The sequence below is a fragment of the Rhinoderma darwinii genome, chromosome 6, assembly GCF_050947455.1.
Source record: "Rhinoderma darwinii isolate aRhiDar2 chromosome 6, aRhiDar2.hap1, whole genome shotgun sequence".
NCBI classification, from domain to species: Eukaryota; Metazoa; Chordata; class Amphibia; order Anura; family Rhinodermatidae; genus Rhinoderma; species Rhinoderma darwinii.
Genome location: NC_134692.1, coordinates 36,404,011 through 36,418,849, shown reverse-complemented (window position 1 = coordinate 36,418,849; position 14,839 = coordinate 36,404,011). Strand labels below are relative to the sequence as shown.

Sequence of the window (14,839 nt, the reverse complement as noted above, 5' to 3'; positions counted from 1 at the left end):
GTACTGAGCTTTGTTTTGGTACTGTATTTATGTACTGAGCTTGGTTCTGGTGCGGTGTATATGTTATGAGCTTGATTCTGGTGATGTATATATGTACTGAGATTGGTTTCCGGTACTGTATTTATGTACTGAGCTTGGTTCTGATGCTGTATATATGTACTGAGCTTTGTTCTGGTGCTGTATATATGTATGAGCTTGGTTCTGGTGTTGTATATATGTACTGGGCTTTGTTCTGGTGTTGTATATATGTACTGAGCTTTGTTCTGGTACTGTATTTATGTACTGAGCTTTGTTCTGGTGCTGTATATATGTAATGAGCTTTGTTCTGGTGCTGTATATATGTACTGAGCTCAGTTCTGGTACTGTATTTATGTACTGAGCTTGATTCTGCTGCTGTATTTATGTACTGAGCTTGATTCTGGTGCTGTATATATGTACTGAGCTTGGTTCTGGTGTTGTATATATGTACTGAGCTTGGTTCTAGTGCTGTATTTACGTATATATACATGCACACACACACACACACACACACACACACACACACAGCACAAAACCAAGCTCAGTATATATATATATATATATATATATATATATATATATATATATATATATATATATATATATATATACGTATATATGTCAACAGTAACACAACTTTATGGATCAGATCAGAAGTGTTACAGATGCAGACATATTTACTTAGAGGAATATGAACTTTAAATAGCAGGAAGAAAAGGAAACTATAAGGAGCCCTTGGAGTGCACTACAACTCTGGCATTATAAGGGTTAAGGTCGGAGGCGTGGTCGGAGGCGTGGTTGAAGGGCGGTGGGCGACAATTGCCTCTGCCTGCTGCATCGTGATGTTTTGCGTCATCCTCAGTGGGCGTGATTAGGAGAATCTCATTGGTGGCTCCTCCGTCGACTTTGACTGTGTTGAGCAGGACTTTCCCGTCATATCACTTAGGACGGTCCTGAGAACGGAGTGAGAGTCGCCGCTCCCGGAAGAGCAACGGGAGGGGGGGCGCGCGGCACACCAGGACATACTGCGACAACTTCACGGAGGATATACCCGGCCGGGACCAGGGGCCATCATGATGGAAATAGAGTTACCCCCCGCTAAGCAGTCACAGCAGGTGAGGAGACACCAGGGGGCGGTGCCGGGATGTCACCTTGGTGTCACGGTCTGCAGGGGAGCTGGTTGGGGGCAGGAGCAGATGGAGCCCGGTTATGTAAAGCTGGCCGACTATTCATCGGCCGAAACAGCCAGCACCATACGAGTAATAATGATTCTATCTGGTGCAAAAACAACAGTCCTCTCAATAATTTGGATTTATGTATTGGACACCTGTAAAAAAAAAAAAAATGATCGATGACCGCTATAATTATCTGTCCGTGACATGGCGGTTTGCGAACAATAATTTACTGTGCTACATATTAGCCGTGGATTTGCTATAGACAAGTGTGGAAAAAGTTTTAATTGTCGCAATTAATCTGGACACTTTGTTAATTTTAAACATGCGAAAAAATATTGGATATTGTTAAATCTATTCAACGAGGCCCCAGTGACTAGTGATCCGCTGACCCATAGAGAGCTGCTGCTGGCAGACTGGTCATGTGATCCATGGATCTACTGATCGCTTTTACAAGGGGGGGGGGGTCACATACTTTTATCAGCCTGTTGTCAGGAGTTGATCTCAGGGAGTGACGTCGCAGCTTCCTGTTCTTCAGCTGGAAGAAGAGGAAGATCACAATGGAAATAATAAGGTGTCTGCCAGGGAAAGCGCATTGAAAGTCGTGGAACTGCAAGTTCCAGGTGTCAGGGCGCAACTGGTTGGATTTTCTTGTGATCCCAGATGCTGTAGAACCTCATAGTATAAAAAATACACATGTTCAGGTATAGGATAGGTAGAGGTGACCACAAGACATGAGACGATCCGCTCTAAAAGGGAAAGGTTTCCTTCCTGAACCCAAGCGGTGATCAGTCTGGATGAACTTTCCAGCAATTCTGTGCAGTTACTTAAGCGCTGATGCAACATTGTCCTAAGATAAGCGCAGGGTTGTGACATCACATGGAGTTCTGCGATGAGGGTCAAGGTTGGATTTGATGTTTGTACTTCTTACAAGGTCCTCGTAGATGCGAAGATTTGGCCATGATCATATCTGGACTGTTCACTTTGAGAAATTTGCAACTGTTCCTTGAGAAACGCCACCGTTCCGGGGACAATAATGAACGGCTGAGAATTTTTTTTGTCCGATACATTTTCTGACTATAGGAAGAGATAGTTGGGACCCCTCATCTTGTCACCATAGACTTAAATTTTTAGGCCAACTTTATTTTTCAGATAGGTCAAAATTTAAGAATATCCAGATATTTGTGGAAATCTAAAAGTTAAAAAGTTTCTAATATTTTGTTAGACCAGAGTCGCCCTATTCCCGGTTGTTGTAACACAGAGGGTTTAGTGTTTTGTAAGTTCTCTATGGGCCATCAAAGGGCAACCAAGCAGTTGTGTAATATTAAATGAGATAAACACCAATGTGGTTAATGTTTTCTTGGTTCTCCTCCTCTTAGAAGAGGAACGCTCAGCGATCCCTGGTCTCCACACTGGTGATCTATGGTTTGCATGTTCTCTCCTAGACAACTGAATGTGCACGGTCACCAGGGGGATCCTTAGGGGGGGTCAGGGGGACCAGTCAAAAGTAACTTACAATGAAGTGTCCTGCTGTGTAAACGTTCTTATGGGATCTAGAGACCTATATTCTATCATCCCAAAGATATAATATGCTTTGTGTTGCAGGTCGATTTCATAATATTTGTATGCCTTTATTTGGATTGATGAAAAAAGTTGCAAAAAATTATTTCCAGCTTATGTTTATTTCCAGGAAAGCTGTTTCTGCCGTTACGCTTTGCGCATTAGTTGTCATCCCGTTCTGCACAATAAATTTGCTTAGATATTTATTAATAGAGGAGCAGTAGCGGTGTCATTGTATAACTAAGCAGAGTTCCATTTTAGCAGTCTAGGAGAGCTGAGTGTGAAACCCTTCAGGCGTTGTAATGGTGGCCATATTGGTTGACATCCTACTTTCCCAGTATTAGATTTTTTTTTTAAAACAACTTGACATATGAGGGGCAACTCAGGGAATTAAAGGGGTTGTCCAGTCCTAAGAAATTGATGGCATATCTTAAGGATCGGCCATCAATATCTGATCGGTTGGGGACGACTCCCGTCTCCCTCCTCAATCAGGGCTGCAGCGCTCGTATAAGTGCAGCTTCCTCTTCATTCTTTATTTGCTCGTACTGTGAATCGCCAACACACTTGTAGCGGCAGTTCAGAGTATTATAGCCATCTTTCATTCACTTAATGGGAGAAGACTGTAAGGCTATGTTCACACGGCCTATTTTCAGCCATATTTCGGGCTGTAAACCCCTCCGAAAAATGGCTGAAAATACGGGGGCTGAACGCGTCCAAACATCTGCCCATTTTACGTCAATGGGAAAAACAGCGTTCCGTTCCCACGGGGCGTTTCTTTTGCGGCCATTTTTAAAAACTGCGTAAAAAACCGCCCCGTAAAAAAGTGCATCAAACGCTTGATGCATAAAAAAAACGTCTGAAAATCAGTCTGTTTTCCCTTGAAAACAGCTCCGTATTTTACAGCCGTTTTTCGTTAATCGTGTGAACATACCCTAATACTGCGAACCCCCGCTACAAGTGTGTTGGCGATTCTCAGTGTGAGCAGTAAAGGAAATGAAGGGGAAGCCGTGCTCGTACAAGCGCTGCGGCCCCTTCAAGACAGCTGATCGGTGGGGGTGCCGGGAGCCGGAACCCCCGACTGATCAGATATTGATTGCCTATCCTGAGGATAGGCCATCAATTTCTTAGTTCTGGACAACCCCTTTAAGGCAGCCATACACGTAAGATTAGGATTGGCCACAATGTGGCCTTTATATCGTACATCGGATCGTTCGTGTGAATGATCCAAACATTGACACGCTAGACTAAACTGGCAAATCAGAGACCTCATTTTAAAAAAGAAAAAAGCTTAAAAAGAACAAGATACGGTTGGACAAAATGGCGAACGATTGGCTGTAACTGATCGATTTATACCATACAAGAATTTTACCAGCCAAAAAGTGACCCAAAAAATTCAACATGACCGCTTTTTCTGCAGACATCCGTCGGCCATCGCGAATGATCATTCGCATAAAATGTTAAAGCGATCCGTCAAAATCGCCAATTCAGGCAACTTTGATCTGTATATGACCAGCTTTATATTCACACAGTGTTTTTTAGATTTTGTGGGAAATTGCTCTTTAATTTGTGTCACATTCGTTATAGGAGAATCTTGAGAGCCGCTCCTTATCTATTATGCTTCTCGTCTATTATCGTTCTTATCTTTTATCCTTATTGTGTTCTATGTGTTTAGCTTTGAGTCCTGAACTGTAACATAGGAGTGGTCCTCATTTTATCTAAAACATAACCTAGGACTTCATGCTACATGTTGATATTATTGCAGTCACCAGTCTGAAGGTTATTTGAAGGAGAATCGTGTTGTTGAGTCGCTTCTGGAAAGAACCGTTCTTATTGATAGATTTTTTTTATAAATTATAATAATCCAGACATGAATGTTTGCACCGGAGATTATCATGAAACACGCAGTGAAGACAGACATTTTGTGCTTTGGACAAGTTTTGGGGTTGTTCCACCTGGACTGCTCCTTTTCGCCCCAACAATGATTGAGGACTGGGGGGCTGTTGTAATCAGCAGAAGATGCTTAACCTGATTTATTAGATAGCGAGCGGTATCGCCCCCGACAATCCCGCTTGCGTGTTCTACTTGGCTAAACCACATTATTCCCGAAGAGCAGAAGAGATAAGTGGCTGCCAGATATCTCAGGTAAAAATCCAACCTCAGGAAACCTTGTCTGGCCCATTAGCAGATGTTAGGGGGCTGCCTGCCAGCCCCAATAGGTATTAGACTGTTGGTGGATCCAGTCAAGACTCGCTGACTAAAATCTAATGTCCATGACGAAATTGGGTGAATAAAGCCTCTTCCCATTTTGGGATCACAGTAGGTGTCTAACCTTCCCTAACAGAAACTAAACCTATAAAGGGATTTCCCATATCAAGTGCTTCAGTCAGCCGCAAAAAATGTGAGCCCTCCCTCCCCAGAGATTAGTAGAGCTACATGCATGTTATATGTATGTATTTGGCGCCAGGCCTCCACCCCCACCTCCTTCATAGCTGAGCCATGGTCGGACTCCACCGCTGATTACTCAAATCTATTTGTATGGTGCCCCAGTTTTTGCAAATTGGATTCTAAGGCTCTGTTCACATAACGATTTGGTTCTACGTTTTAGCATGTACATCTGGAAAACTCCTGGCGTACACGTTAAAGAGGCTCTGTCACCAGATTTTGCAACCCCTATCTGCTATTGCAGCAGATAGGCGCTGCAATGTAGATTACAGTAACGTTTTTATTTTAAAAAAACGAGCATTTTTGGCCAAGTTATGACCATTTTTGTAGTTATGCAAATGAGGCTTGCAAAAGTCCAAGTGGGCGTGTATTATGTGCGTACATCGGGGCGTTTTTAATACTTTTACTAGCTGGGCGCTGTGAAGAGAAGTAACATCCTCTTCTCTTCAGAACGCCCAGCTTGTGACAGTGCAGATCTGTGACGTCACTCACAGGTCCTGCATCGTGACGGCCACATCGGCACCAGAGGCTACAGTTGATTCTGCAGCAGCATCAGCGTTTGCAGGTAAGTCGATCTTACCTGCAAACGCTGATGCTCCTGCAGAATCAACTGTAGCCTCTGCTGCCGATGTGGCCGTCACGATGCAGGACCTGTGAGTGACGTCACAGATCTGCACTGTCAGAAGCTGGGCGTTCTGAAGAGAAGAGGATGTTACTTCTCTTCACAGCGCCCAGCTAGTAAAAGTATTAAAAACGCCCCGATGTATGCACATAATACACGCCCACTTGGACTTTTACTTTTAAACACACCCACTTGGACTTTTGCAAGCCTCATTTGCATAATTACAAAAATGGTCATAACTTGGCCAAAAATGCTCGTTTTTTAAAAATAAAAACGTTACTGTAATCTACATTGCAGCGCTGATCTGCTGCAATAGCAGATAGGGGTTGCAAAATCTGGTGACAGAGCCTCTTTAAACATGTCCATAGGGCTCCATTAGCACAACTGAGGCCAAAAGAGTGTCCTTTTAGCCTCCATCAGGCTAGTAGAAGTCTTTATTCCTTTTTAAAGTAGACTATGCTTTTTTATCCCCTGGGATCCTGCAAATAAACGTATACAGCGCGGTATTAATTTTGAATTTCTTTTTTTTAACATGGAAGCCTATGGGTGACGTATGCCACTGTATAGTATATATTGCTTGCAAAAGAACACCTAAGGATGTGCACGCACACCCATCCATCATGGTAATGTTTATGATGGGTGTGCACATCTTTATAATGTCTTCTTTTGAAACCAATGTTAGTGTTTTTCACATTAGCAGCACCTCCATGATCTATCGGTGCCAGTTTACTGTTCATAGGCATCCATTTAACGTATATATTGCGTGTTTAACGGCATAGCTTATCAACAGCTATTTATGACATATACAATAAAAGGATGCCTGTGACAGATGCCTACCAGTGGCATCCGCTTAATGGATATGTCGTGAAAAGGTGTCATGAGAGCTCATGACGTATACGTTATACAGATACCATTATTGTCTTTGTTGACGGATACGTCGGGAGGTTTTCCCGGTGGCTACATCAAGTGTAGGGCATAAACCATGGTGGGCACAGAGTCTTAGAAGTTACATGGAAAAATAGTCATGGCACAAGAAGCCATTTTGAGCTTTTAGTAGCCAACTTGTATGGTAGCTGATTATATACATACAAATTTTCATGGTGGAAATGAGGAAAAAGGAGAATGAAATGAATCCAGATCATTATCATTATACAATACCCCTAAACATAAACCGTGGATACTTTGGCTTTCGCATCTTTTTTTATTCCCGTCGTGGCAACATCTTGGCGCTGATTGAATGAAGGACACAGTCGCTGCCCTCACCAACAGGAAGTTTTTAATGGATATTCTAGAGCAGTGGTCTACAACCTGTGGATCTCAAGCCGTTTTGAGACTACAACTCTGGCTGTCTGGCATGCTGGGAGTTGTGGTTTCACATCAACTGGAGAGCCACAGGTTGTAGACCACTGCTTTAGATCCTTCACATCACAAAGTTAAGTGTTTTCAGTGTTGTATAATATAAATGTCACTGGTCATCACTGAATGGGTGACAACTGGTAGTGAGGTGCTGGTAACGACTGGTAGTGAGGTGCTAGCATTGCAGGTGACAACTGGTAGTGAGGCGCTAGTATTGCGGGTGACAACTGGTAGTGAGGCGCTAGTATTGCGGGTGGCAACTGGTAGTGAGGTGCTAGCATTGCGGGTGACGGCTGGTAGTGAGGTGCTAGCATTGCGGTGACGGCTGGTAGTAAGGTGCTAGCATTGCGGGTGACGGCTTTTAGTGAGGTGCTAGTATTGCGGTGACGGCTGGTAGTAAGGTGCTAGCATTGCGGGTGACGGCTTTTAGTGAGGCTAGTATTGCGGGTGACGGCTGGTAGTGAGGTGCTAGTATTGCGGTGACAGCTGGTAGTGAGGTGCTAGTATTGCGGTGACAGCTGGTAGTGAGGTGCTAGTATTGCGGGTGACGGCTGGTAGTGAGGCGCTAGTATTGCGGTGACAGCTGGTAGTGAGGTGCTAGTATTGCGGTGACAGCTGGTAGTGAGGTGCTAGTATTGCGGGTGACAGCTGGTAGTGAGGTGCTAGTATTGCGGTGACAGCTGGTAGTGAGGTGCTAGTATTGCGGGTGACAGCTGGTAGTGAGGTGCTAGTATTGCGGTGACAGCTGGTAGTGAGGCGCTAGTATTGCGGGTGACAGCTGGTAGTGAGGCGCTAGTATTGCGGTGACGGCTGGTAGTGAGGCGCTAGTATTGCGGGTGACGGCTGGTAGTGAGGCGCTAGTATTGCGGGTGACAGCTGGTAGTGAGGTGCTAGTATTGCGGGTGACAGCTGGTAGTGAGGTGCTAGTATTGCGGTGACAGCTGGTAGTGAGGCGCTAGTATTGCGGGTGACAGCTGGTAGTGAGGTGCTAGTATTGCGGTGACAGCTGGTAGTGAGGTGCTAGTATTGCGGGTGACAGCTGGTAGTGAGGTGCTAGCATTGCGGGTGACAGCTGGTAGTGAGGTGCTAGTATTGCGGTGACAGCTGGTAGTGAGGCGCTAGTATTGCGGGTGACAGCTGGTAGTGAGGTGCTAGTATTGCGGTGACAGCTGGTAGTGAGGCGCTAGTATTGCGGGTGACAGCTGGTAGTGAGGCGCTAGTATTGCGGTGACGGCTGGTAGTGAGGCGCTAGTATTGCGGGTGACGGCTGGTAGTGAGGCGCTAGCATCGTGTCTGATCATTTCTTCTTTCTACAAACTCTTGATCAGCTGGAATTTGGAATTTCCCGCTTCTGACTGTGACCACAAGCAATGATCGCTCAATTAGAAATGGTGTAGCTTGCTGAACAATTCCATGTATTATTCAGACTGACGAGAACTGTAATCACAACCATTATCTCTTGGTACATAATAATTAATAATATCTATGTCACAATTATATAAGGGGAATTTTCTTTGGGCATTTGCTTCCTTTATGAGAAGTATCTTGTGAAATTATAGGAAATTGTTCACAGCGGCTCCTGCATTTTCAAGGGGATCTGCTTAAAAAAAAAAAAGGGCTAAAAAAAACAAACAACTATCTAATGTGTATGGCTACCTGCTGTGCACTCCTCGTATTACAGAGAATTAGTCTAGTTGACACTTTTTTTTTTTTTTTTTTGCCCAGTACCCCAATACTCTGGCAGCCACTCACCCCGGCCCGGGCAGAGCTGAACTTTCACATGATGTAATATTTACTGTCTGCTTTAAACTGCCCATAGATGCACACAGGTAGTTGCCTACTTTATAATATACTTTGTGTATTGATACTTCACTATTCGCAAAATTTCTGCTTGCTGTCATTAAATGGAAACCTTTACATCCAGAGGCTGAAAACAAACTGACTGAAGGGAACCTGTGTCAGTTGAAAGTGATCAGGACGGATTTTCAGCCGCCGGATGTAAACAAGAAAGTTTACATTCACCGACAGCAAGCAGGTAGCTTTATAAAGGTTAGCAATACATACACAAAGTACATTAGAAAGTTGTAGCAATTTTGTATTAGATTATAATAAGTTCTTATTTACATAAAGCACTATACACCATTTAAAATAAAGCGATTGCCCACAAAACCACTTTCTGGCATGTCCCACGCATTCTCTTTTTCACGGTCTGCTGGTGGCGTGGATTGTGAAACAAATGTCTTTTAGATGCAAACATTTCTTGTTGTTGTTTGCGCTTTCATCAGGAGGTATGAGAAACCAATAATTTTATTTTAGTAGTGATTTCTTAAGATTATATTTTGGGGGGGATTTTTTTTTTAAACTATAAATATTAAATCTGTCCAGTTCAAATGTTTTTCAAGGAGTTTTCCCAAACAATGTTTTTTTTTTAATCTTCAAAGAAGACCTGTCACTTCACCTGACATGTCTGTTCTAGTAAATAATTGTATTCCCCATGAAATAACTATTCTGGAGCAAACTATATTGTGCATGAGGCTTAAAGGTTGATTATTTTTTTTCTATAATGAATATATAGATAGAGATATATATATCCTGTCACTAATATATAACCGCTCACTGCTATCCCAATACTGCCTGTGACATGACATGCCAGTGTTGAGGTGTCACGTCCACATGGCAACGCCATCACTGGCTCAGTTCATTTCAAGCCTCTAGTCCCCTGGGCAACCACATTATCTGTGTATGGTCTCTACATACATTTAGGGCATGAGCTTTGAGATATAGTTGTTTGTTTGTTTTTTTGGTAACTACATGTGGTGTTGTAAGTTTCTGGTATGAAAAGGCATAATTATTTATTTTTTACTTTGTACAGAAACGTAGTTATTATAGAGCTCTTTTCCCCGGGGGGGGGGGGGAAGTGATTTGCCTTGCACATATTGGGGAAGATTAATCACAAATCGTGCAGAGAAGAAGTGAAGCAGTTGCCCATAGCAACCAATTAGGTTACGGTTTTCATTTTACAAACTGCCTCTGATAAATCGGAGCTGGAATCTGATTGGTTGCTATTGAGAACTCCTACACTTTTACTTTATACTCCTTTTGATAATGCTCACCGATTGGTCCCAGGCAGACAGTGATTGCCCTTGGTGGTAAATGGCTGCTAAGATGCGCATATATATATATATATATATATATATATATATATATATATATATATATATATATATATATATATATCTATATCTTATACAAAATGCATGGAAAATATTTTTTGGGTGTAAAAAAAATAAATAAATAAAATGTAAACCTGTAAAGTTTCCTATTGATATAAAACACCTTGATCATCACCATAGACATAAATATTATCTATGGCAATATTTACAAATTGGTCAAACTCTATAATCTATATGCATCCAGAAACTATAGTGCAGCATGCTGCACTATTTCCGGTAAAATCACAGACACCCTGACAGAAACCCGTCGGAACCCATTAAAGTCAATGGGTTGCGTCAGGGGCCGATCATGTCCGATGTACCATGGAACCCGGAGCTTGTGGTATTTTCATTGTTCTGCTACTCTGACGGGGCAGAACAATGAAATCACCAACACAGGTGTGAAACGGGCCTAAGGGTGTGTTCACATCGCCGTTGCCCTTCCGTTGAGGGGTTTCGTCGGAGTCGACTGCGCTATTCCGTCAAAACAATGGAACCCTGTCACAACGTTGACAAACGGAAACCTTTAGCAACGTTTCTGTCACCATTAAAATCAATGGTGATGCAAACAGAAGCTTAGGTTTCCAGTTGCCTTTCCATTGAGGGGTTAACCCGACGGAACCCCTCAACGGAAGGGCATCGGTGATGTGAACACTTCCTAATCCGGTGCAAATGGTTTACGTTTGTCACTGTTGTCAGAATCCATACCGTAGTCGACTGCTCTATTCATTCCATCAAAACGACGAAACCCTTAAACAACGGTGACAAACGGAAACCGTTTGCACCGGATCCGTCACCATTGGAACCAATGGTGATGCAAACGGAAACCTATGGTTTCCGTTTGTTTCAGTTTGGATTCCTTTCATGGGTTCCCCTGATGAAAAGCTCCAACGGAACCCATGAACGAAACATCGTCGTAGATGTGAACGAAGCCTTAGTGGGGCCCTAGTCTTTTTACATTCCACAATGTATCATTGGAATTAACCCGGAATAGAATTGTTACTCTGTAATAACTTTTGGACCCTGTACTGTATAACAATACGTGCATGACAGTGGTGTACAATATCTGGAAATGTATATTTTATGTAGGTGTTTATAGAACTAGTTGCCAGTGGGGAATTAAGAATATAGTTTTCCTCTGAGCCGTGTCTATCTGGAAAAGATGAACATATGAGGATATTGTGTCGCTGCTTGTTGGATGTCCGTAGTCCCCTTGTAGGATCCCTGTTCCTGTGCGTGTGAGCTCTACTGTACTCTGCACAGCGGGGAGTTGTTGGGACTGCTGAGACTCTTGCGCAACCAGCACTTCCCCTCCACTCCTCCTGCCAAGGGCAGCTTTTTCTTTTCTTTTTCTGACTACATCTGGATTTATCAGCCTCATAATGTAACGTTAGTCAGATTGCACAATTCTGCGTATTTGATTAGAGTGGACCCGCTGCATGTACAGCTCTCCAGGAGAAAGTAGTTATATTATATATGGAATCTGTCCGTATTCACATACGTAGAATGGCTTCATAAGACTTTGTCCACAGGCTGCAAACACTTTTTCTAATCATTTCTATAGTTCTAATGTGTATTTGATGGACATTGCTCTGACCACAGAAAACAATGTAAATAACCTACACGGGGATGTGTATGTTGGCAATACAAATAGATCTATCGAACCTCATTAACTGACCTGTGTCATTTTGCCCCCCATATAATCATAATTCTTATTAGATTGGTGTGGGTCCGACTCTTGGCATCCCCGCCGATCAGCTGTTTAAAGGGGCTCTGGCGACTGCTGCATCCCCTTCATTGCTTACCAGGCGAAGCTTCGTACTGTTAGTAGCGGCAGTACCTGCGATACCAGGCACAGCCCCCCCCCCCATATCTAACATTGATGGCATATCCGAAGTATAGGTCATCAATTTTAAAGAACCGGACAACCCTATTAAACATGTTTCTATAAAATGTCTGAAGTTTGTTACTGTGTCTATTAGTAGTGGTCTGCAAGCTGGAACCATCACTGATTTGCAATACCAGACACAGCCCATTGACAAAAGTGGCGCTGTTTATCTAATGGAATAGGAGGAGTGGCACACTAGGCACATGGTGCTAATTTCCCCATGTGTTGGGTTATTATAAATAAAGCTATAATATGCAGATTGATGGGATACGGGTAGTTAGTTGAGCACAAAGAGTAGAGATATCTGGTACCAGATCAGGTTGTTTATGGACTATGGGTTTGTGGACATAGGCCTCCTTGAAGAAACAAGTTTCAAGCCATGCCAAAAAGTGGGACTGTTAGGAGCAACTTCCAATCTCATCCAATTCATTTAGTACGTGTGACAGAACACCCAAGTCTCCGAGAGGAAAACTACTGGGACATTACGGGCTAAATCGTTACTGTAATTCCAGCCTTAAGAATTAAGAAGCCATCGGAGGATGGAGTTAGATCTTTGTGTAAGTAATAAGCAGCTTTCCTGTTCTTGTAAAATAACATTTTGTCATAAAGATAATATACTGCCAAGCGTTAATGGTTTTATGACTAGAACCGTATAGCACAAGATACAGGTCTGAGTCGGGACTTTGACATAAACCTATTGATTGGTGTGGTTGTTTTTTTTCAGGCTCGGCAGACTGGGGAGCTCAGTTCATTTCTACTCATAGTATTAGGCACATGTGACAAATGGCAGACTTGCCATAGTGCCAATCTAGGCCTGCCAGTCTAGTGTAATTGTATAATAGCTTGGTGTAATGTATAGCGGGTACATGTGCAGTCTATGTTGACTTCCGCTTTATCCCATAATTTTAAAGAAACTGTAGCTTATATTTATTGAATTGTAGTTATTTTTGGGAAATTCTTAAAAAGGGGAATTGAATGGCTTGTGGCCCATGGCGTCATGAAAATCCCCCTTCTTTGAAACTGGACAACCTATGAAGTCATCTTCTCAGTTCCTTATATTAAACTCTCCCTATTTGACCTCCATAATGCGGAATCTACTGGATGATTCCTAATATACTTTGCCAATGATAACATAATCTATATCTGAGTTCATGCTGTCATACTGTCTTTTATACTGTAATTTATCAGTGACGCCTCCTGTGACATCACATACACAAGTTTTCAACAATGTCCGGGGCCCCCCAGAGCATTTGCTTGAGGGACACATGGTAGCACAGTTACATTATTTTTTTATTTAATTACCGGGTTTTGGTATTTGGGTTTGTTGTTCGGTGCCAGTTTTTCAAGATCTCCAGGACCAGCTACCCGTCCGCCCTCCCTTGTGTTTAATAATTCCCAATCTTGTCGCAATGTTTTTTTTAGATGGGGTATAGTCTCCCAGCTTATTTATTGAGTGGTGCTTTTAACAGTTATTTGTTATTAAATTATTTGATTTACATTTTAATGTTACCATTAATAAACATTGCGCCCAATTTTATTTAAAAAATAAATAATATTTAATATTTTAAAATAATATTTTTTTTTTTTATTTGTGTTTTTTTAATCTTGTTTTGTGCTACCATTAATTATTTGTAAACATGACCAGACTCTCTTGCCATGTTCCTCTTAGTTCTGTAAAGTCAGTGGAATATTCCCGCTTTTACTCCGCAGAGTACCGCAATGTTTGGGAAAGTTTTTCTTCCGCCATCTATTTCGGGTTGGGTTTGAGACGTAGTATGACTTTCTTGCAGTCTATGGAAGTGATTGGGAATAAACAATGTTGTGGTATTTTAGTAGACTTCCATGGGGATACTATTAACGTTGCATCATGCCCCTAGAGCTATCACAAGGCCAAGCTGGATGCTCTGTAAGTCAATAACCCTGTGGTACTGCCAGTAAGCTAAAGTGGGGGAACTTTTTAGAAGTATTACATTGTTTGAGCCATGTCAAAAAGTTTCTCAAGTTTAAAATAAGGAGCTTGGGTAAAATGTTAATGTTCTATGGAAACGTGTTGCCATACCACCCACTGGGTACTGTTATCTTGCATACAATACAAACCGCTTTGATTGATGACTTGCTGCCAGTATCGTAGGGATTTTGAGGGAATGCCGAGCAGGGACAGCTTTGGTGGGGATTTAGTATAAGGCCTCAGGAGCCGTGGGCACAGAGGCTGAACAGAGTCTCTCCGTACTACAGAGCTGTGCGTCGTAATATGGCGTCTAATAGAACATGCCACAAAATTGGAGGCATATGAGGAGGACTATTCTGACTCTGTACAATTCAGAAGTTGTATGGAGCCATAATACACCCTTGTTCATGAGGCCTGTGGAGTAACGCTCCTACATTTTTGGGTAACATATTGGTATATAAAACTGACCAGACTGCAGATCTTTCTCAGCCCACCAAGTTTGACTGGATCAGCCAGCAATGAGTAACCATGGAAATATTGTAGCTATTACATCAGGTGTGCACCACCAAAAATAGTATCAAATTATTAGGAAAGCGGAACAGTAGCTGGGGAGTAGCGATA

At 42.5% G+C, this 14,839-nt stretch overlaps 1 protein-coding gene across 1 annotated transcript in view; it reads left to right on the top strand.

Annotated features, from left to right (window-relative positions):
• The first annotated feature begins 907 nt into the window (after window positions 1-907).
• NFE2L2 (NFE2 like bZIP transcription factor 2) overlaps window positions 908-14,839 on the top strand; it is a 30,972-nt gene continuing 17,040 nt past the window's right edge. The window contains exon 1 of the mRNA XM_075829508.1: window positions 908-1,133. Within this exon, the coding sequence (XP_075685623.1) occupies window positions 1,092-1,133 (42 nt within the window). The 5' untranslated portion in view covers window positions 908-1,091. The remainder of the gene's footprint in view (window positions 1,134-14,839) is intronic.